We start from the raw sequence: 23,056 nt of genomic DNA on the forward strand, positions 1-23,056 counted from the left end.
GTCCTATAAAGGCAAGCATACCATATGCCTTCTTCACCACCTTCTCCACCTGTGTTGCCACCTTCAAGGATTTGTGGACTTGCACACCCAGGTCCCTCTGTGTTTCTATACTCCTGATGACTCTGCCATTTATTGTATAACTCCTCCCTACATTATTTCTTCCAAAATGCATCACTTCGCATTTATCCGGATTAAATTCCATCTGCCACCTCTCCGCCCAATTTTCCAGCCTATCTATATCCTGCTGTATTGCCCGACAATGCTCTTCGCTATCCGCAATTCCAGCCATCTTGCTGATAACACCAGTTACACCTTCTTCCAAATCATTTATATATATCACAAATAGCAGAGGTCCCAGTACAGAGCCCTGCGGAACACCACTGGTCACAGACCTCCAGCCGGAAAAAAACCCTTCGACCACTACCCTCTGTCTCCTATGGCCAAGCCAGTTCTCCACCCATCTAGCCACTTCTCCTTGTATCCCATGAGCCTTAACCTTCTTAACCAACCTGCCATGTGGGACTTTGTCAAATGCCTTACTGAAATCCATATAGATGACATCCATCTGTGAGTGTCCGTGAGTGTGTGTGCATGAATGTGTGTGTGGCTGAGCGTTTGTGTGCGCGTATGTGTGTGGGTGTGTGTGTGAGTGGGAGCGTGTGTGTGTGAGCATCTGTGTGTGATTGTGTGAGTGTGTGTGTGTGTATGTGTCAGTGTGTGGGTGTTTGTGTGTGTGAATGTGTGTATGAGTGTGAGTGAGGTTGAGACTGAGTGTGTATGAATGTGAATGTGTGTGTCAGTGTGAGTTTATCTATGTCTGTGATTGAATGTGTGTGTGAGTCTGAGTGTGATTGTGAGTGTTTGTGTGAGTGTGTAAATGTGATTGTGTGTGTGTGTGAGTGTGTCCGTATGAGTCTGGGGATTCTGAGGACGGAAATACTTATAATCCTACAGTGCAGAAGGAGGCCATTTGGCCCATCGAGTCTGCACCGACCACAATTCCACCCAAGCCCTATCCCCATAACCCCACATATTTAGCCTGCTAATCCCCCTGACACAGAGGGAGAATTTAGCACGGCCAATGCACCCTAACCAGCACGTCTTTCAGACTGTGGGAGGAAACCGGAGCACCCGGAGGAAACCCACGCAGACACGGGGAGAATGTGCAGACTCCGCACAGACAGTGACCCGAGCCGGGAATCGAACCCGGGTCCCTGGCACTGTGAGGCAGCAGTGCTGACCCACTGTGCTACCGTGCCGCACACCGATCCCTCAGCACTTACCCTCAGCGAGGACGGAGAGTGAAGAGAAGGAGTCTTCCTCCTGTCCGACAATCTGGGCCTTGCACACATACTCCCCAAAGTCCTGTGGCTCCACCCTGCTGAAGTGGAGGTGGTTCTCGGGCCCCTGGGAGATGAGGGAAAGGCGATCCCGGTAGGCAGGGTGGATGATGGGTGCCGTATCCCGGCTTTGGTCAATCTGAGCCACCACCAGCTCGGCGAAGCGGCCTGTCTCCCAGCGGACCTTGTAGCGGGTGTTGGGGGAGTCATCGACCAGCATGACGCGGCAGTACAGAGTGGCGGGCTCCCCGATCCGCGCCAACACAAACCCCGAGGCGTTGAGGAAGACGATCTCCGGGTGGATGGAGGAGTTGCTGCCTTCCGCGGTGATCAGGATGTCAAAAACCTGGACAAAATCTGCAGCCAGACAGACAGAGGGAGAGAGTAAAGACTGGTAAATCCGAGGGAGAGACAGAAATATTCGCGTTCCTTCAGCACTGACCCTCTCACAGTGCGGCGCTCCCTCAGCACTGACCCTCCCACAGTGCGGCGCTCCCTCAGCACTGAACCTCCCACAGTGCGGCTCTCCCTCAGCACTGACCCTCCCACAGTGCGGCGCTCCCTCAGCACTGACCCTCCCACAGTGCGGCGCTCCCTCAGCACTGACCCTCCCACAGTGCGGCGCTCCCTCAGCACTGACCCTCCCACAGTGCGGCGCTCCCTCAGCACTGACCCCCCCACAGTGCGGCGCTCCCTCAGCACTGACCCTCCCACAGTGCGGCGCTCCCTCAGCACTGACCCTCTCACAGTGCGGCGCTCCCTCAGCACTGACCCTCCCACAGTGCGGCGCTCCCTCAGCACTGACCCTCCCACAGTGCGGCACTCCCTCAGCACTGACCCTCCCACAGTGCGGCGCTCCCTCAGCACTGACCCTCCCACAGTGCGGCGCTCCCTCAGCACTGACCCTCGGAATCGGGATGCCTGACCTACCAAACTCAGCCATGGAGACCTGCAGCAGGCTGACCGTGATCCAGGTGGACAGGTACATGGCGGGTTGAGACCGCCTTCCGCGCTGACGCAGAGGTTTGCTGCTTTCCCAGACCGCCCTGAGTCGCGCTGCTCCTCCGTCCCAGTTCCTGGTAGCAATGTGTGAGATTTCTCCGCGTCCCACCCAAACTGGGTGGAATATCTGTTAGATCTCCCCTCGAGATCCCATCGCCTGGGTGATCCCATGTGTCGCCACGACAGTGATCTCATCCCTTATGAGATCACAATCGGAAGCAATTTCTGCAGAGGACGGTGGGGACGGGGGGGGGTGTCCTGGCAAATGTCACCGTGCGTGGGGTGTCGGGGAGGGGGGGGAACTCTCTCCACATGGATCACAAGGAGTTGGTTTGCAGGTGCAGCAGGTAATTAAGAAGGCAAATGGAATTTTCTCCTTCATTGCGAGAGGGATGGAGTTTAAAAACAGCGAGGTTATGTTGCAGCTGTATAAGGTGCTGGTGAGGCCACACCTGGAGTACTGTCTATAGTTTTGGTCTCCTTACTTGAGAAAGGATATACTGGCACTGGAGGGGTTGCAGAGGAGATTCACTAGGTTGATTCCGCAGTTGAGAGGGTTGGCTCATGAGGAGAGACTGATTAGACTGGGGCTATACTCGTTGGAATTCAGAAGAATGAGGGGAGATCTTATAGAAACATATAAGATTATGAAGGGAATAGATAAGATAGAAGCAGGGAAGTTGTTTCCACTGGCGGGTGAAACTAGAACTCGGGGGCATGGCCTCAAAATAAGGGGGAGCAGATTTAGGACTGAGTTGAGGAGGAACTTCTTCACACAAAGGGTTGTGAATCTGTGGAATTCCCTGCCCAGTGAAGCAGTTGAGGCTACCTCATTGAATGTTTTTAAGGCAAAGATAGATAGATTTTTGAACAGTGAAGGAATTAAGGGTTATGGTGAGCGGGCGGGTAAGTGGAGCTGAGTCCACGAAAAGATCAGCCATGACCTTATTGAATGGCGGAGCAGGCTCGAGGGGCCAGATGGCCTACTCCTCCTCTTAGTTGCTTTGATCTCTCCGAGCCTCCCTGGGGCTGGGGGACTGGCCCAGGACAACAGCTCCCTCACTCCTGAGCCCCCCGCCCACCACCCCTCTTCCCCCCAACCTCACACTCTGACCATGCGACAGTGAGAGCTCTCCCAAGCCAACTCTCCCCTGCCCTCGCTCTCCCCATCTCCCTCACATCAGCCGAATAATTTGATTTGATTTATTATTGTCATGTGTTTATTTATTAGTGTCACATTAACACTGCAATGAAGTTACTGTGAAAATCCCCTAGTGGCCACACTCCGGCGCCTGTTCGGGTACACTGAGGGAGAATTTAGCATGGCCAATGCACCCTAACCAGCACGTCTTTCGGACTGTGGGAGGATATGCCAACCCTTGTGCTCAATAAAAGTGTGATGTACTCTTGGTGATGGAACATGACTCCAGATTTTCAATCTGCACTGGATTCTGCAATAACTATCAGAGAGATCGTTCACACCAGCTTACTGGAGACTTGCATCTTTCATCTTAAGGAATACACTTTCCTAAAGCATTTGAAAGAGTTGCATACTTCTTCCCACTGTAAATGTAGAACCCATTTCACTCAATAGCTTAAGAGGCTTCTAAAGATCAACATTGCATCGGGGAGACTCTTAAAATTGGGATAACCACAGCTTAAAAAATACCTTGCAAACTCCAAATTTGATTTTGATTTGATTTATTATTGTCACCTGTATTGGGATTTCTTTGTAAGAAGTCTCACAACACCAGGTTAAAGTCCAACAGGTTTATTTGGTAGCAAATACCATAAGCTTTCGGAGCACTGCTCCTTCGTCAGATGGAGTGGAAATGTGCTCTCAAACAGTGCAAACAGACAAAATCAAGTTGCAGAATACTGATTAGAATGCGAATCCTACAACCAGCCAGGTCTTAAAGGTACAGACAATGTACATTAAATTCACATTGTCTGTACCTTTCAGACCTGACTGGCTGTAGGATCCGCATTCTAATCAGTATTCTGCAACTTGATTTTGTCTGTTTGCACTGTTTGAGAGCACATTTCCACTCCATCTGACGAAGGAGCAGTGCTCCGAAAGCTTATGGTATTTGCTACCAAATAAACCTGTTGGACTTTAACCTGGTGTTGTGAGACTTCTTACCGTGTTCACCCCAGTCCAACGCCGGCATCTCCACATTGGGATTTCTTAACATAGTGTCGATGTGAAAGGATTTTGTAGGAATAATGGTGTTGAAGGCTGAACTGTAGCCAATAAATAGGAGTCTGACGCAAGTGTCCTTGTTATCCAGCTCTGGACTTTGGCTGAGAATTGAGACATTGTAAATACACTTTGTTATCTGTGAACGTACTTTTTACTGGAATTAGTCGGTCATGGCAAAGGAGTAAAAACTTTTTTAGAAACTTTCTTACACTTTCTGTGCATTACATATAATTTAAAAACACTTCTGAAACAATTAACCCAGCCAAAGAGGGTCTGCTGCCTCTAATCACTGCAGCTGGACCAGAAACAAGTTTAAGTTCATTTACTCGCGTAACAAGTCGGCTTACATTAATACTGCAATGAAGTTACTGTGAAAATCCCCTAGTCGCCACACTCCGGCGCCTGTTCGGGTAACACTGAGGGAGAATTTCTCAGGAGGCTAAGGAAATTTGGCATGTCAGCTACGACTCTCACCAACTTATACAGATGCCCCATAGAAAGCATTCTTTCTGGTTGTATCACAGCTTGGTATGGCACCTTCTCTGCCCAAGACCGCTAGGAACTACAAAAGGTCGTGAACGTAGCCTAGTCCATCACACAAACCAGCCTCCCATCCATTGACTCTGTCTACACTTCCCGCTGCCTCGGGGAAAAGCAGCAGCATAATTAAGGATCCCCACGCACCCCGGACATTCTCTCTTCCACCTTCTTCCTTTGGGAAAAAGATACAAAAGTCTGAGGTCACGCACCAACTGACTGAAGAACAGCTTCTTCCCTGCTGCTGTCAGACTTTTGAATGGACCGACCTTGCATTAAGTTGATCTTTCTCTACACCCGAGCTATGACTGTAACACTACATTCTGCACTCTCTCGTTTCCTTCTCTATGAATGGTATGCTTTGTCTGTATAGTGCGCAGAAACAATACTTTTCACTGTATGTTAATACATGTGACAATAATAAATCAAATCAATAAAACATATCTGGAATTAAGAATCTACTGATGACCATGAAACCATTGTCGATTGTCGGAAAACCCATCTGGTTCACTAATGTCCTTCAGGGAAGGAAATCTGCCGTCCTTACCCGGTCTGGCCTACATGTGACTCCAGAGCCACAGCAATGTGGTTGACTCTCAACTGCCCTCCAAGGGCAAACTAGGGATGGGCAATAAATGCTGGGCCCGGCCAGCGACACCCGTGTCCCACAAATTAATAAAAAAATATTTATTGATGTTTCATATGGTTAGCGCTGCTGCCTCACAGCGCCAGGGACCCAGGTTCAATTCCGGCCTTGGGCGACTGTGTGGAGTTTGCACGTTCTCCCCGTGTCTGCGTCGGTTTCCTCCAGGTGCTCCGGTTTCCTCCCTCAGTCTGAATGATGTGCAGGTTAGGTGGATTGGCCGTGCTAAATTGTCCCTTGGTGTCCAAAGATGTGCAGGTTAGGTGGATTGGCCATGCTAAATTGCCCCTTAGTGTCAGGGTAATATGTGGGGTTACGGGGATAGGGCCTGAGTGGGAGTATTGTCGGTGCAGGATCGATGGGCTGAATGGCCTCCCTCTGCACTGTCGGGATTCGAAAGCGTTTGTCTAATGTTGTGTTTGATGTTTCAATAAAGCATCAGCAGAATTTTGAGAGGTTTAATTTGTTCACAAAACTGTTATGAATGCAAAACTTTGATACCGTGTTAACATTTGTCTAAACATCCTACATTTGCACCGTTTTCTTTAATTGCCTCAACTTTTCAAATTTCTGGCAATAAAATATATTTTCGCAATGATCAATAAACTATTTCTTTGCTTTACAGAAGGGTTCTGTTGTCTCTGTAAACAGGGGGGTTAGCGAGGGAGGGGGGGGGTTTGGACATAGTCATACTTTTCACATGTCCTCCGACTCTTCTCTCATGATCGCTGTACCTGTGTCAAAACCTCGGAAGGGCTCCAGTGATTTAAAGCAGCCAGGTACACGTGACAAGAATAAATCAAATCAAAGAATAAAGAGCAGTACAGCACAGAAACAGGCCCTTCGGCCCCTCCAAGCCTGCACCGACCATGCTGCCCGACTGAACTGAAACCCCCCTACCCTTCCGGGGACCATATCCCTCTATTCCCATCCTATTCATATATTTGTCAAGACGCCCCTTAAAACTCACTACCGTATCCGCTTCCACTCCCTCCCCCGGCAGCGAGTTCCAGGCACCCACTTCTCTCTGGGTAAAAAAATCTGCCTCGTACATCTCCTTTAAACCTTGCCCCTCGCACCTTAAACCTGTGCCCCCTAGTAATTGACTCTTCCACCCTAGGAAAAAGCTTCTGACGATCCACTCTGTCCGTGCCCCTCATAATCTTGTAGACTTCTATCAGGTCTCCCCTCAACCTCCGTCGCTCCAGTGAGAACAAACCGAGTTTCTCCAACCTCTCCTCATAGCTAATGCCCTCCATACCAGGCAACATCCTGGTAAATCTTTTCTGTACCCTCTCCAAAGCCTCCACATCCTTCTGGTAGTGTGGCGACCAGAATTGGACACTATATTCCAAGTGCGGCCAAACTAAGGTTTTATATAGCTGCAACATGATTTGCCAACTCTTGTGCTCAATAAAAGTGTGATGTACTAACGACGGTGGAACATGACTCCAGATTTTCAATCTGCACTGGATTCTGCAATAACTGTCACAGAGATCGTTCACACCAGCTTACTGGGGACTTGCATCTTAAGAAATATTCTTTCCTAAAGGATTCGAAAGAGCCAAGTTTGATTTAATTTATTATTGTCACATGTATTAACATAGTGAAAAGTATTATTTCTTGCGCGCTATGCAGACCATAAGACACAGGAGCAGAATTAGGCCACTCGGCCCATCGAGTCTGCTCCACCATTCAATCATGGCTGATATTTTTCTCATCCCCATTCTCCTGCCGTTTCCCCATAACCCCTGATCCCCTTATTCATCAAGAACCTATCTATCTCTGTCTTAAAGACACTCAATGACCCGGCCTCCACAGCCTTCTGCGGCAAAGAGTTCCACAGATTCACCACTCTCTGGCTGAAGAAATTCCTCCTCATCTCTGTTTTAATGGATCGTCCCTTTAGCCTGAGGTTGTGCTCTCAGACAAAGCATACCATTCATAGAGAAGGAAAGGAGAGAGTGCAGAATGCAGTGTTACAGTCAGAACTAGGGTGTAGAGAAAGGTCAACTTAAGGTCCATTCAAAAGTCTGACAGCAGCAGCAGGGAAGAAGCTGTTCTTGAGTTGGTTGGTTCGTGACCTCAGACTTTTGTATCTTTTTCCCGACGGAAGAAGGTGGAAGAGAGAATGTCCGGGGTGCGTGGGGTCCTTAATTATGCTGCTGCTTTTCCCCGAGGCAGCGGGAAGTGTAGACAGAGTCAATGGATGGGAGGCTGGTTTGCGTGATGGATTGGGCTACATTCACAACCCTTTGTAGTTCCTTGCGGTCTTGGGCAGAGCAGGAGCCCCAGACCAAGCTGTGAAACAACCAGAAAGAATGCTTTCTATGATGCATCTGTAAAAGTTGGTGAGAGTTGTAGCTGACATGCCAAATTTCCTTAGCCTCCTGAGAAAGTAGAGGCGTTGGTGGGGCTTTAACTATAGTGTCGGCATGGGGGGGACCAGGACAGGTTGTTGGTGATCTGGACACCTAAAAATATGAAGCTCTCGACCATTTCCACTTTATCCACGTTGATGTAGACAGGGGCATGTTCTCCTTTACGCTTCCTGAAGTCGATGACAATCTCCTTCATTTTGTTGACATTGAGGGAGAGATTATTGTTGCCGCACCAGTTCACCAGATTCTCTATCTCATCCTGTTCTCTGTCTCGTCATTGTTTGAGATCCGACCCACTACGGTGGTGTCGTCAGCAAACTTGGAAATGGAATTGGAGGGAAATTTGGCCGCACAGCCATAGGTGTATAAGGAGTATAGTAGGGGGCTGAGAACACAGCCTTGTGGGGCACCGGTGTTGAGGATGATCGTGGAGGAGGTGTTGTTGCCGATCCTTACTGATTGTGGTCTGTGGGTTAGGAAGTCAAGGATCCAGTCACAGTGGGAGGTGCCAAGGCCCAGGCCACGGAGTTTGGAGACGTGTTTTGCAGGAATAATGGTGTTGAAGGTTGAGCTGTAGCCAATAAATAGGAGTCTGACGCAAGTGTCCTTGTTATCCAGCTCTGGACTTTGGCTGAGAATTGTTACAGACATTGTAAATGCACTTTGTTATCTATGAACGTACTTTTCACTGGAATTAGTCTGTCATGGCAAAAGTGTAAAAACCTTTTTAGAAACTTTCTTTCACTTTCTGTGCGTTACATATATTTTAAAAACACTTCTAAGAACAAAGAACAATACAGCACAGGAACAGGCCCTTCGGCCCTCCAAGCCCGTGCCGCTCCCTGGTCCAAACTAGACCATTCTTTTGTATCCCTCCATTCCCACTCCGTTCATATGGCTGTCTAGGTAAGTCTTAAACGTTCCCAATGTGTCCGCCTCCACCACCTTGCCTGGCAGCGCATTCCAGGCCCCCACCACCCTCTGTGTAAAATATGTCCGCCTGATATCTGTGTTAAACCTCCCCCCCTTCACCTTGAACCTATGACCCCTCGTGAACGTCACCACCGACCTGGGGAAAAGCTTCCCACCGTTCACCCTATCTATGCCTTTCATAATTTTATACACCTCTATTAGATCTCCCCTCATCCTCCGTCTTTCCAGGGAGAACAACCCCAGTTTACCCAATCTCTCCTCATAACTAAGCCCCTTCCATACCAGGCAACATCCTGGTAAACCCCCTCTGCACTCTCTCCAAAGCCTCCACGTCCTTCTGGTAGTGTGGCGACCAGAACTGGGCGCAGTATTCCAAATGCTGGACGCAGTATTCCAAAACAATTAACCCAGACAAAGAGGGTCTGCTGCCACTGCTGCTGGACCAGAAAGAAAGCGTGAAAATGAATAGGTGTAAATACTCATCGATCCTTGGGAAAAGTAAAGGAAATTAACCTGAGACTGTAGATCTCACTGAAACTTGTGAAATTCTTACAGGGCTCGACGGGGGCAGATGTGAATTAGATATTAAAGATGTAGAGGGATGTGGGGGTTACAGTGGGGCGGGCAGGGGAATGGCACCGCAGCGGCCCACTTCACCAGGCTGTCCGATATTGGAGGAGTACGAAGCTCCCTTTGATGCCAACCTCCACCCGTGCGCCCCTCCCTTCCCCCCGGACCAGGCACCCGAGATGAAGTTTTTAAAGTTTATTTATTAGTGTCAGAAGTAGCCTTACATTAACACTGCAATTAAGTTACTATGAAAATCTCCAAGTCGCCCACACGCCTGTTCGGGTTACACTGAGGGAGAATTTAGCACGGCCAATGCACCCTAACCCAGCACGTCTTTCAGACTGTGGGAGGAAACCGGAGCGCCCGGAGGAAACCCACGCAGACACGGGGAGGACGTGCAGACTCCACACAGACAGTGACCCGAGCCGGGAATCGACCCCGGGTTCCTGGTGCTGTGAGGCAGCAGCGCTAACCATTGTGCCAACATATTCAACTGCAGGGTGCGGCATGACAGAGCCAGATTCTGCCCTGGGTTGAGGTTAGGGGAACTCACATCCCTCCCGTCACCCCCGAAACACAGACCCCCTGACCCCAGCCCACCGCCAAGGCAGCCTGGGACATTCGACTGTGGGGTGCATCACCAGAGAGCCAGAGTGTGCCCTGGGTTGAGGTTAGGGGAACCCGGGTCCCTCCCGTCACCCCCAAAACACAGACCCCCCCCGACCTCCTCCCCACAGTGGGGGGAGATTGCAAGAGGAAAAGCAATGACAGTGTGTGTGTGGGGTCTAATACAAAGTGTGTGGGGCTGATAATCAGTGTTGGCATATTCATAAGGGACTGATGAATATGCATGAGGGGGCTGGGCTTGGGGCGGGACCTGAAGGCGGACCATATCATTCCGGGAATTGGGGGAGGGGTGTGAGTGCCCATCAAACAAACGCAGCACCGATGACTTGAATACAACTGCATCTCACCCACGACAATAACGATGTTTCTCAGCTAAAGATCGGACATTGTGGCCGCCAGGGCGTCTGGCTCCGATTCGCTTTATCCCCAACCTGCACAACGGGCCACCCCTATGGAACAAGGGAATGGTTTAATCCGCTCCTTGAGCCGCCTGGGCGCATGCGCTGAGCCGGCCCCCGAAGGTCAACTCCGTAGCATGCGCACGCCCACCCCCCCTTTCGCGCCGGCTGTTGCGCATGCGCCGCACCTCATTGCCCACTACAGCGCATGCGCAGCCGCGGGCGCTTGCGGCCGTTGGGGTTTGAATTTGACCGGGGGGCGGGGCGCGTGCGCAGTAGGCGGCGCCAAGGGGGCGGGCGCGCGCGGTGGGCGGCGCGCGTGCGCAGTAGGTGGCGCGCGCTCACTCAGAGGACAGAGAGGCAAAAAAAGGAAAAGATGGCGGCCTCCTTCTACCGCTCCTTCGACCCTGAGGACCACGAGCTGGATAAGGGCTTCCGACTGACCGCCCTGTCCGACCTGAAGGGATGAGGCTGCAAGGTCCCGCAGGAGGTGCTGCTCAAACTCCTGCAGGGACTCGGGCCCGAGCCGCAGCCCGATGCAGGCGGCGGCGGCGGTGGTCCAGGAGGAGGAGGCGACGACGAGAACCAGTTCCTGGGCACCGTCATGCCGCGGATCGGTGAGGCGCACACACGGGGGGGGGGGGAGAGAGGCCGGGGATGCGGCGCGAGCGCCTAGGCCCGCAGCGCGAGGGGCGGGATCACCCACAGCCGACCCAAGCAGGTGCCGCCCCCGCCGCTGACTGACAGCTGCTTCGGCCATTCACAGCTGTTGACAGGGGCGGCTCCTCTCTCATGATTGGGCGTCGACATTTGACGGGCAGCCGTGTCGGTCAATCCGCCGCGAAGGCGGGGCGGGTACCGAGCTGGGATTGGAGGATGCTGACTGATGGACAGACTGCGCGGCCAATTAGAGGGGAGGCCCCGTGGGGGCGGGAAGGTTGCCATTGGTTGGTGTTGACAGATTGACGTGGTGAACGACCAATCAGGGAGGGTGGGCGGTACTGGAGCAGCTTGGTGAGCCGCTATTGGTCGGAAGTGGTTGGTAGACGGCTGGATTACCCAATGGGGACTTGTTAAGGGGAAGCCAATCAGCTGCTTCAGACTGTGATCGACAGCTGTCACCGCCAATCAGAGGCCGCAGATGGAGAGGGGCGGGATTATTATGTCCTGGTCTGATCTTAAAGGGGCCTTGCCCCCCCCACCCCCAACAGTCCACCCCCTCCTTCTGGAAATTTCCACATGATGGGGGCTGGCGGTCCTTGACCACCCGCGCCTGGGTGATCCATCTGGGATCCACTCCATCTGACGAAGGAGCAGCGCTCCGAAAGCTATTGGTATTTGCTACCAAATAAACCTGTTGGACTTTAACCTGGTGTTGTTAAAACTCTTACTGCGATCCCTCTGGCCCAGCGATTGGGCGGGGTGAGGGGGGTATATCTTTTGGCTATTCGACTGTGAGGCATCGTCGTCGACCCCCAGTCTCCCTCCCCTTGGCAATGCTTTGGGACGGGAGCCTGTGGGCGGGCGATGTCTCTGCTCCAGCGAGACGCTTCCCCGGCGGTTCAGAAGTGGCAGACTATTCGACTACAGGGGGAGTCGTCGTCAAGCCCAATCTCCCCTCCATTACTGCCTGCAATCCACCATGTGGAGATGCCGGCGTTGGACTGGGGTAAACACAGTAAGGAGTCTAACAACACCAGGTTAAATTCCAACAGGTTAAGTTGGTAGCCAACGCCACGAGCTTTCGGAGCCCTGCTCCAGATCCCCCACTCGCCTGACGAAGGAGCAGCACGCTCCGAAAGCTAGTGGCGTTTGCTAACAAATTAACGTGTTGGACTTTAACCTGGTGTTGTTAGACTCCTTACTGCAATCCACCATGCCAGCAAATACAGGTCGCGCTCCGTTACCCCACCACTTATCGCAGAGGCTGGTGAATTTGTGGAACCCGCTGCCCCATAGCGCAGTGGCGCCTGAATCATTAAATGATTTCAAAAGGACATAGATTTATTTCTCTAATTTAAAAAAAAGGATATTTGATTTGATTTATTGTCAGATGTACTGGGATACAGTGAAAAATATTGTTTCTTGCGCGCTCTACAGAGAAAGCATACTATTCATAGAGAAGGAAAGGAGAGAGTGCAGAATGTAGTGTTACAGTCACAGCTAGGGTGTAGAGAAAGATCATTTTAGTGCGAGGTCGGTCCATTCAAAAGTCTGACAGCAGCAGGGAAGAAGCTGTTCTTGAGTCGGTTGGTGCGTGACCTCAGACTTTTGTATCTTTTTCCCAAAGAAAGAAGGTGGAAGAGAGAATGTCCGGGGTGCGTGGGGTCCTTGATCATGCTGGCTGCTTTTCCCCGAGGCAGCGGGAAGTGTAGACCGAGTCAATGGATCGGAGGCTGGTTTGAGTGATGGATTGGGCTACATTCACAACCCTTTGTAGTTCCTTGAGGTCTTGGGCAGAGCAGGAGCCCAGACCAAGCTGTGATACAACCAGAAAGAATGCTTTCTATGGAGCATCTGTATAAGTTGGTGAGAGTTGTAGCTGACATGCCAAATTCCCTTAGTCTCCTGAGAAAGTAGAGGCATTGGTGGGGCTTTCGTAACTATAGTGTCGGCATGGAGGGACCAGGACAGGTTGTTGGTGATCTGGACACCTAAAAACCTGAAGCTCTCGACCCTTTCTACTTCATCCCCATTGATGTCAACAGGGGCATGTTCTCCACTGCGCTTCCTGACAATTTCCTTTGTTTTACTGACACTGAGGGAGAGATTAAAGTTGCTGCACCAGATTCTCTATCCCTTTGTGTTTATCTTATTGAAACGTATCTGTTTCTGATTTGTGGGGTGGGGTGGGGTGGGGGGGGGGGTGGTCTCGGTGGGGCAGACTCTACGAGGACGATTCCTCGTTGTGGGGGGAGAGACAACAGTTTCAGAATAAGGGGGTCACCCATTGAAAATGTGGGTGCGGAGGAATTTGTTCGCTCAGAGAGCGATTAGTCTGCGGCATTCTCTCCTGGCCAGCAGTGGGGGCTGCAGTCATTGCATATATTCTAGGGGTTGGGTGGGGGTGGGGGCTGGGGGGTGTGGGTGGGGGGGGGGGGTGGAGGGGTGGGGGGGGGTGGTGTTAGTGGGGCCTGGCAGAAAAGGGTAATTGAGGCTGGTCGCTCGTGACCTTACTGAATGGCGGGGCCAGTCTCGATGGGCTGAATGGCCTCCTCCTGCTTCTATTCCCCCGTGCACTCGATTTCTGACTCTGGTTCTCTCTTGCAGGGATCGGCATGGATTCATGTGTGATCCCCTTACGGCATGGCGGGCTCTCTCTGGTGCAGACAACCGATTTCTTTTACCCGTTGGTCGATGACCCGTATATGATGGTATGTTCCACGGTGCTCGCATGGGCTTTCCGGGGTGGAGGGACTGGAATGCTGGGGCCTTCTCGAATTGAAATAGTGGAGTGGGTCAACGCTTCCCGATCCCTCGCTCAGCTACACCGCGTGACCCCCCCAGGGGTCTCGGCGGACAGTTTTGGCTGGAGGTTCTGCCTCCGGCAGAGGGAGCAGAACGTGGTCCCCCTGAGCTTGGACAGGGCCTGAGGGCTCCCATTCCCCAATGGATTAGGGGCGGCACGGTGATTAGCGCTGCTGCCTCACAGCGCCAGGGACCCGGGTTCGATTCCCGGCTTGCGTCACTGCCTGTGTGGAGTTGGCACGTTCTCCCCGTGTCTGCGTGGATTTCCTCCGGGTGCTCCGGTTTCCTCCCACAGTCTGAAAGACGTGCTGGTTAGGGTGCATTGGCCGTGCTAAATTCTCCCTCAGTGTACCCGAACAGGAGTGTGGCGACTAGGGGATTTTCACAGTAACTTCATTGCAGTGTTAATGTAAGCCTTACTTGTGACACTGGTAAATTGACTTTTAAAAACATTTAACTTTCTCTCTCTCTCTCATATCCAGGGACGCATTGCCTGTGCCAATGTGCTGAGTGATCTCTACGCTATGGGTATCACCGAGTGTGACAACATGCTAATGCTACTGAGCGTGAGTCAGAAGATGACAGAAAAGGTGAGGCCGCAATGCAGGGTGGGGGGGAATGGACCGGACCACCCTTCCCCTCGCTCCCTCTCCCAACATCCACCACAGTCATGGCCGATGTTTCTTCTCTCTCTCTCTCTCTCGACCTAACCTCCGTTTTCCTGCCTGCTCCCCATGTTCCCGAATTCCCAAAACATCCACTCGATCTCCCGTCCCGGATGCTACTCGATGACAGACTTAGAGTCATAGAGATTTACAGCATGGAAACAGGCCCTTTGGCCCACCTTGTCCATGCCGCCCTTTTTTTAAAAAAACCCCGAAGCTAATCCCAATTACCTGCATTTGGCCCATATCCCTCTATACCCATCGTACCCATGTAACTGTCTAAATGATTTTTTAAAAGACAAAATTGTACCCGCCTCTACTACTGCCTCTGGCAGCTTGTTCCAGACACTCACCACCCTCTGTGTGAAAAAATTGCCCCTCTGGACACTTTTGTATCTCTCCCCTCTCACCTTAAACCTATGCCCTCTAGTTTTAGACTCCCCTACCTTTGGGAAAAGATATTGACTATCTAGCTGATCCGTGCCCCTCATTATTTTATAGACCTCTATAAGGTCACCCCTCAGCCTCCTACGCTCCAGAGAAAAAAGTCCCAGTCTATTCAGCCTCTCCTTATAACTCAATCCATCAAGTCCCGGTAGCATCCTAGTAAATCTTTTCTGCACTCTTTCTAGTTTAATAATATGCTTTCTATAATAGGGTGACCAGAATTGCACACAGTATTCCAAGTGTGGTCTTACCAATGTCTTGTACAACTTCAACAAGACGTCCCAACTCCTGTATTCAGTGTTCTGACCGATGAAACCAAGCATGCCGAATGCCTTCTTCACCACTCTGTCCACCTGTGACTCCACTTTCAAGGAGCTATGAACATGTACCCCTAGATCTCTTTGTTCTGTAACTCTCCCCAACGCCCTACCATTAACTGAGTAAGTCCTGCCCTGGTTCAATCTACCAAAATGCATCACCTCGCATTTGTCTAAATTAAACTCCATCTGCCATTCGTCAGCCCACTGGCCCAATTGATAAAGATCCCGTTGCAGGATCCAAGAAGCAGGAGGAGGCCATTCGGCCCTTCCAGCTGCTCCACCATTCATTTTGATCACGGCTGATCATCAAATTCAATATCCTGATCCCCCCCCTTCCCCCCATATCCCTCGATCCCTTTCGCCCCAAGAGCTATATCTAATTTCTTCTCAAAATCACACAACGTTTTGGCCTCAGCTACTTTCTGTGGGAGTGAATTCCACACATTCACCACCCTCTGGGTGAAGAAATTTCTCCTCACCTCAGTTCTAAAAGGTTTACCCCTTATCCTCAAACTGTGACCCCTAGTTCTGGACTCCCCCCACCATCGGGAACATTCTTTCTGAATCTACCCTGTCTAACCCTGTTAGAATTTTATAAGTTTCTATGAGATTCCCTCTCAATCTTCCAAACTCCAGTGAATATAATCCTAACCGACTTAGTCTCTCCTCATACGACAGACCTGCCATCCCAGGAATCAGCCTGGTAAACCTTCGCTGCGCTCCCTCTATAGCAAGGACATCCTTCCTCAGATAAGGACACCAAAACTGCACACAATACTCCAGGTGTGACCTCACCAACACCCTGTACAATTGCAGCAAAACATCCCTATCCCGATACTCAAATCCTCTCGCTATGAAGACCAACATACCATTCACCTTCTTTATTGCCTGCTGTACCTGCGCGCTTACTTTCAGCGACTGATGCACGAGGACTCCAAGGTCTCGCTGAGTATCCGCCTCACTCAATTTACACCCATTCGAGTAATAATCTGTCTTCCTATTATTGCTACCAAAGTGGATAACCTCATATTCACCCTGACATATCTGAGATATTTCGGAGCAGGTGACCTCAAGTTTGGTCAAAGAGGTCGGTTTTTAAGGAATATCTTATATGGAGGGGGAGAGAGGCAGAGAGTGAGAGGGAGGGAATTCCTGAGCTTAGGGCACCCCCAGGCAGCTGAAGGCACGGCCGTCAATGATGGAGCGATGGGAATCGGGGGATGCTCAAGAAACCAGAATTGGAGGAGTGCAGAGATCTCAGAGCGTTGTAGGAGGTTACAGAGATAGGGAGGGAGTGTAGGGCTGGAGGAGGTTACTGAGATAGGGAGGGGATGTAGGGGCTGGAGGAGGTTACAGAGATAGGGAGGGAGTGTAGGGCTGGAGGAGGTTACAGAGATAGGGAGGGATGTAGGGGGGCTGGAGGAGGTTACAGAAATAGGGAGGGGTGTAGGGGCTGGAGGAGGTTACAGAGATAGGGAGGGGTGTAGGGGCTGGAGGAGTTACAGAGATAGGGAGGGAGTGTAGGGACTGGAAGAGGCTACAGAGATAGGGAGGGGGTGTAGGGACTGGAAGAGGTTACAGAGATAGGGAGGGGGTGTAGGGACTGGAAGAGGCTACAGAGATGGGGAGGGGGTGTAGGGACTGGAAGAGGTTACAGAGATAGGGAGGGAGTGTAGGGACTGGAAGAGGTTACAGAGATAGGGAGGGGGTGTAGGGGCTGGAGGAGGTTACAGAGATAGGGAGGGGGTGTAGGGACTGGAGGAGGTTACAGAGATAGGGAGGGGGTGTAGGGGCTGGAGGAGGTTACAGAGATAGGGAGGGGGTATGGGGAGGTTTGAAATGTGCCAAAGGGCTGTTAGTGTAGCTCCCCCGGTGGGAATCCGGTTCCCGAGGGTGTAATCACCCCCTCCCCCCGTCTTGCTGCGGTGTCTGGGACTGACTCTCCCCTTTGCCCCCCCCCCGGCAGGAGCGAGACAAGGTGGTGCCGCTGATGATCAGGGGCTTCAAGGATGCGGCGGAGGAAGGAGGCACCTCGGTGACAGGCGGGCAGACGGTGGTGAACCCCTGGATCATCATCGGGGGCGTAGCGACGGTGGTATGCCAACCCAACGAGTTCATCATGTGAGTGCCCTTGTACCAGCGTGGGGGGGGTGGGGGCTTCAGCAATCTGGTGCTGGGGTGGCGCTGCCGTGTCCCAGTCTAATTCTCTCCCCTCCCTCCCTCTCTCTCCCCTAGGCCAGACAACGCGGTTCCTGGGGATGTGCTGGTTCTGACAAAACCGCTTGGAACGCAGGTCGCAGTGAACAGTCATCAGTGGCTGGAAAATGTAAGTGTTTATCGGGTTAGGGGGCTCGAAACTGACCCAGCAATGGCAGTGTGGTTACTCTGCGGCACAGCGGGCATCATCACGCTCACTCTCTTGTGTGCCTCCACCCTCGTGCCCGCCCCCCTCATGTTCCCGCCCACTCCCTCCCCCTCCAGGACTCCTGGGATCATCCCATTCCCCGTGACCCTTTCTCTGTACCGGCTGGATTCGCCTGCAGCTCTCTTTCAGACGCCAGTCCATATCCTACACTCACTAACTCGGAGTTTTCCATCTTTTCTCTTCCCCCACCCGCTCAGCCGGAGAAATGGAACAAGATTAAACTGGTGGTTTCCCAGGAGGATGTGGAGTTGGCGTACCAGGAGGCCATGTTCAACATGGCCAGGCTCAACCGGACAGGTAAGGCCGCAGCAGTGAAGGCCTCGTGACGAGGTAGATGGCAGGGGGCAGGGGATACAGCAGGCCTGTGGAGGTCTTGGTTGGGGTTTCTGCCCCTGATCTCTGATGGGTAACTGGTTTACCTGCGACGTGTGTTCGAGGCTGGATGGTGGGTTCGGGCAGGTCAGTGCAAAGTGTTAAGGTGCCAATCCGAAATCGCCAAAGTACAACCTGAAGCCCGATAGACCCCAACAACTTTTCTATTTTGGCATTACTTAACAACACAGTTTAATTTTAACAAATGAATCAGCTTAACATTAACAAATGAATCAGCTTAACATTGAACAATACTTAAACAAGACACAATACAATTCTTAACTGCTAACCTATCTCTATTAGTTCCAATTCAAGCAATATTCCTCTCATAGACTGAAAACCGCCTCTTCAAAATCAGTTGGCGACACACATTTTCACATGTTTGTACTGGTTAACAGTCCCAGAGCTTTTTGAGCAGCACTTGGGCGAGAGAGAAAGATAGAGATACCTTTTTTGAACAGCTCCAGTCAGCAACTGCTCTTGATTTTAAAAATGAAACTAAAATCTGCAAGCTTAGCTCCTCCCATTAATCACAGGACTCTGTCGATCAGCCAGGCCAGAACCTTACTCTGAAACCCCCAGGGAAACCCAAGTAAACAAAATGCATTAACTCTGTTTACACAAACAGATCCGCCGGCTAAAATCAGTCGTCATCCTGCTTTCTCAACATGTGAGCTGCCTGGTGCAGACAAAGGGGCACCGTGTGAAACAGAGCTGACCTTCAAACATACCCCTTCCACATGAAAAAAAAGACATTTCTTAAAGGCACAGTGTCTTCACGGAGCTCGGTGTCGCTGAGGGAGGGAGGGAGGGGGCTTTTCGTGTGGCAATGGGCCTCACTAAACCTCGTGTTGGATTTCCGCAGCGGCCGGACTGATGCACACCTTCAATGCCCACGCTGCCACGGACATCACCGGCTTTGGCATCCTGGGCCACGCCCAGAACCTCGCCAAGCAGCAGCGCAACGAGGTCTCCTTCGTCATCCACAACCTCCCCATCATCGCCAAGATGGCGGCCATCAGCAAAGCCTGCGGCAACATGTTTGGGCTGCTGCACGGCACCTCGGCCGAGACCTCAGGTGAGTCGTCCACCCACACCCCGCTGTGTGCCTGATGGTGTGAGGGGCGTGGGAGCGCTTTGATTTGATTTATTATTGTTGTCACATGTATTGGGATACAGTGAAAAGTCTTGTTTCTTGCGTGCCATACAGACAAAGCATACCGTTCATAGAATACATAGGGGAGAAGGAAAGTAGGGGTACAGAATGTAGTGTTACAGTCATAGCTGTAGAAAAAGATCAACTTAACATAAGGTAGGTTCATTCAAAAGATAAACGCAAAATACTGCGGATGCTGGAATCTGAAACAAAAACAGAAAATGCTGGAAAATCTCAGCAGGTCTGACAGCACCTGTGGAGAGAGAATAGAGCCAATGTTTCGATTCTGGATGACCCTTTGTCAGCTCTGAGAAAGTAGAGGCGTTGGTGGGGCTTTCTTAACTATAGCGTTGGCATGGAGGGACCAGGACAGGTTGTTGGTGATCTGGACGCCAAGAAACGTGGGCTGCGTTTTTCCCACACTGACGTTGGCTCACCAAGAACGGCCATCTTTGAGGCAGCAGAGTGTGCGTTGCTCAAAGGATCGGCAGGGAGGGGTGGGAGCCGGAATTTCTGAAGCTTGCTGGAGATGCACACACTCCACCTGAACAGGACAGTATGAGAGCTGGGAAAGGGAACTCGATTGGTTATATGTGGGTGTGCACGCAAGCTTTGGCAGGGTGGGGTACGATGTGGAGGAAAAGGTGAACTGTCCACTTGGGAGGGGAAGGATAGAGAGGCAATATGTTCTGTAACACAGTGATACAGTGGCGCCAGGGACCCGGGTTCGATTCCCGGCTTGGGTCACTGCCTGTGCGGAGTCTGCACGTTCTCCCTGTGTCTGCGTGGGTTTCCTCCGGGTGCTCCGGTTTCCTCCCACAGTCCAAAAGAAGTCCTGGTTAGTGCTGAGGGTTCTAAATTCTCCCTCAGTGTAACCCGAATAGGAGTGTGGCGACTAGGGGATTTTCACAGTAACTTCATTGCAGTGTTAATGTAAGCCTCCTTGTGACACTAATATAAATAAAGTTCAACTGGAGAGCTCAAATGTCCCTGTTACAGAGGGATCTGGACATCCTTGTCCATCAACTACACACGTACAGCAGGCAGTAAAGAAGGTGAATGGTATGTTGGTCTTCATAGCGAGAGGATTGGAGTATCGGGATAGGGATGTTTTGCTGCAATTGTACAGGGCGCTGGTGAGGCCACACCTGGAGTATTGTGTGCAGTTTTGGTGTCCTTATCTGAGGAAGGATGTCCTTGCTATAGAGGGAGCGCAGCGAAGGTTTACCAGGCTGATTCCTGGGATGGCAGGTCTGTCATATGAGGAGAGACTAAGTCGGTTAGGATTATATTCACTGGAGTTTAGAAGAGTGAGAGGGGATCTTATTGAAATATATCCGATTCTGAGGGGGGGAAGGGGGTCTCGCTTGGATGGATGCTGAGGGGATGTTTCTATCCTCGTTGGGGTGGGGGAGGATTATAGAACTGGGGGAAGGGGGCAGTGCAGGTGTGGTTTCAGAATCAGGGGTCTCACATTGAAGACGGAGATGCGGAGAGATTTCTTCGCTCAGAGACCGATTAGTCTGAGGTATTTTCTCCCTCTGCCCCGAGACAGCAGTGGGGGTGTTTGTGTGCGTATGTCTCTCTCTCTCGATTACAGTGATGTGTTTTCTGTTTGAAAGGTGGGTTACTAATCTGCCTGCCCCGGGAGCAAGCTGCCCGTTTCTGTGCCGAGATTAAGTCGCCCAAATATGGAGAGGGCCACCAGGCGTGGATCATCGGGATTGTGGAGAAGGGGAACAGGACGGCCCGCATCATCGACAAGCCCAGGATCATCGAAGTGGCGCCTCGCGGGGCCTCGCCATCACAGGACAACAACTCCAGCGCCAGCCCTGAAACCCCATCGTAACCGTGTCCGGAACGGGTGTGAGGGGGGGGGTCACGTTCAAAACAAACTGTAAAATCCACGCAGAGCCCAGGGTACCCCTCACTCGCCAGGGTCTCTCCCCACCCTACCCCCCTTCACCGGGGTCTCTCCCCACCCTACCCCCCTTCACCAGGGTCTCCACAAGGCTTCCCTCTCAAACTAGGGGTGGGAGGGTTCAGAAAGTTAGGTAGTGAATGGGGGGGGGGGTCTGGGGGTTCCAGTGCCCCTCCCCTCCACTCCCACACACATACACGGGTTGATTCTCCACCAAGCTCACCAGCCCCTCCTGTCTACTTTGGAACTGCTAACGTCCCGGTGAATTCCCACTTGGAGCCGAACTCATCCCTGGATTCAAGCCCCGAAATGGCTTTGTTCAGTGATGAGAGTGTGCACACGTGTGTGCGTGTCCGCGTGTGCGTGTCCGCTCCCTTCCATCATTCCGCCTTCAATCCAGCGAGAATGTCGGGCCAAAAGACTCGGTAACGTCTCTGTGGTGCGGCGGGTTGGGTGCTGGGTAGATTGGAGTCACTCGGGCGAGTGACGGGCGGAGGGGGAGCCAGGATTACGCTGTGCCAGTGAGTGTAAATGTTGGGAGAACCCTTGAGACTGACACATCTGATAACACTACCCCTGGGGGGGGTGCCTGGCTGCCCCTGACAAAGCTGCTGGACTCTCTCTCTCTCCCCCTGCACCGCCCCCCCCCCCCCGCTTCCCGATCACCCCCTGAACCTGGTGCTCTGGGCCATGACAGCTGGAACCATTCAGTAGCTGTGATTTGCTGCTGAGAATGTGTTAATTGATATCTATTTGATTTGTGCTGGTGTAAATTTAAGAGTGGGCGTGGGGAGGGGGTTTCCCTGTCTCCGTACGGGGTTCTGTTGTCTCTTCTTCCCCCCCCCCCCCACAAACCCTCCTCCCCCCCCCATTCTCCCCCTCCGACGTGTGCGTCCCCCAATCCGTCTCTCGCTCCTGACGCTGCCCCTCGCCCACCCCGGACCCCCTCCCTCCCCAGCCCCAGATTGAGCAGCTCGGGCTGGGGAGAAGGGGCGGGGGTGGGGGAAACGGAGAAGGGGTGCGTCCACTTCCTCCCCCCCCCTCCCCTTTGGCCTCGGACCCCCACCGTCCCACCCTCTGCTGATGACGCCTCCCCTTCGAAAGCCCGCCCGGCGGGCAGAGGGGGCATGGCCGAGATGCTGGTTCAAGAGGGTGGGGCAGGTCCGAGCCCCCTCTAAGGGGAGGGGGTGGGGTGGGGGGGCTAATGGGGCCGGTTCCCCTTCCTTTTTTAAATAAAATACTGTGAATCCACGTCGAGTCCAATAAAGTAAAGATTTGTACAAACACCAGGTGTGTCGGGGTCCTCATTGCGTCTGCCGCGTTCCCCGGACGATCACCACACACTCCCAGGCATTTAGCAAAACACACAGGCTTACGTGAGCTACCAGTCTTCCAGCCTTTTAACACCTCTGGCCAGAGACGCCTGCTTTCTGACTCTCATACAGTAGACTCCAGAGAAAGACCTGTCTTCACACAGCAGGACTACAGAGAGAGGAAGAAAACATCTCTTGCCTTTTGCAGATCTCTGGAGCGCGATATCTATTTTCTTGCAGGTCCCAGACTTCAACTGCCGGGGAGAGAGAGAGAAAAAGAGCTAGCTCCTGCTCTACAAATCCAAACAGCAACTGCCTGCTTTTCCCTCTCGGCA

At 52.0% G+C, this 23,056-nt stretch overlaps 2 protein-coding genes across 2 annotated transcripts in view; one reads left to right on the top strand and one right to left on the bottom strand.

The window, feature by feature from the left end:
- Positions 1-11,529, bottom strand: part of LOC144488708 (uncharacterized) — a 27,799-nt gene extending 16,270 nt beyond the window's left edge. Inside the window, exons 1-2 of the mRNA XM_078206801.1 lie at positions 10,980-11,529; positions 1,284-1,697 (exon numbers count right to left, since the gene is read on the bottom strand). Coding sequence (XP_078062927.1) covers positions 1,284-1,697; positions 10,980-11,394 — 829 coding nt within the window. The 5' untranslated portion in view covers positions 11,395-11,529. The remainder of the gene's footprint in view (positions 1-1,283; positions 1,698-10,979) is intronic.
- On the top strand, positions 11,113-22,695 carry LOC144488709 (selenide, water dikinase 1-like). Its single transcript, XM_078206802.1, has 8 exons — positions 11,113-11,251; positions 13,905-14,008; positions 14,585-14,692; positions 17,501-17,655; positions 17,770-17,860; positions 18,157-18,256; positions 19,197-19,409; positions 21,110-22,695. The coding sequence occupies exons 1-8, from the start codon at positions 11,239-11,241 to the stop codon at positions 21,334-21,336; spliced, it is 1,011 nt and encodes a 336-aa protein (XP_078062928.1). The 5' UTR covers positions 11,113-11,238; the 3' UTR covers positions 21,337-22,695.
- Positions 22,696-23,056: the final 361 nt, after the last annotated feature.

This window comes from Mustelus asterias, unplaced genomic scaffold (assembly GCF_964213995.1).
Source record: "Mustelus asterias unplaced genomic scaffold, sMusAst1.hap1.1 HAP1_SCAFFOLD_1797, whole genome shotgun sequence".
NCBI classification, from domain to species: domain Eukaryota; kingdom Metazoa; phylum Chordata; class Chondrichthyes; order Carcharhiniformes; family Triakidae; genus Mustelus; species Mustelus asterias.

Bases quoted from the DNA above. Each gene is read 5' to 3' on its own strand.
- LOC144488709 (XM_078206802.1), top strand. The intron at 14,009-14,584 runs GTATGTTCCACG...TCTCATATCCAG, and splicing joins TCGATGACCCGTATATGATG to GGACGCATTGCCTGTGCCAA. The intron at 17,656-17,769 runs GTGAGTGCCCTT...TCTCTCCCCTAG, and splicing joins CAACCCAACGAGTTCATCAT to GCCAGACAACGCGGTTCCTG.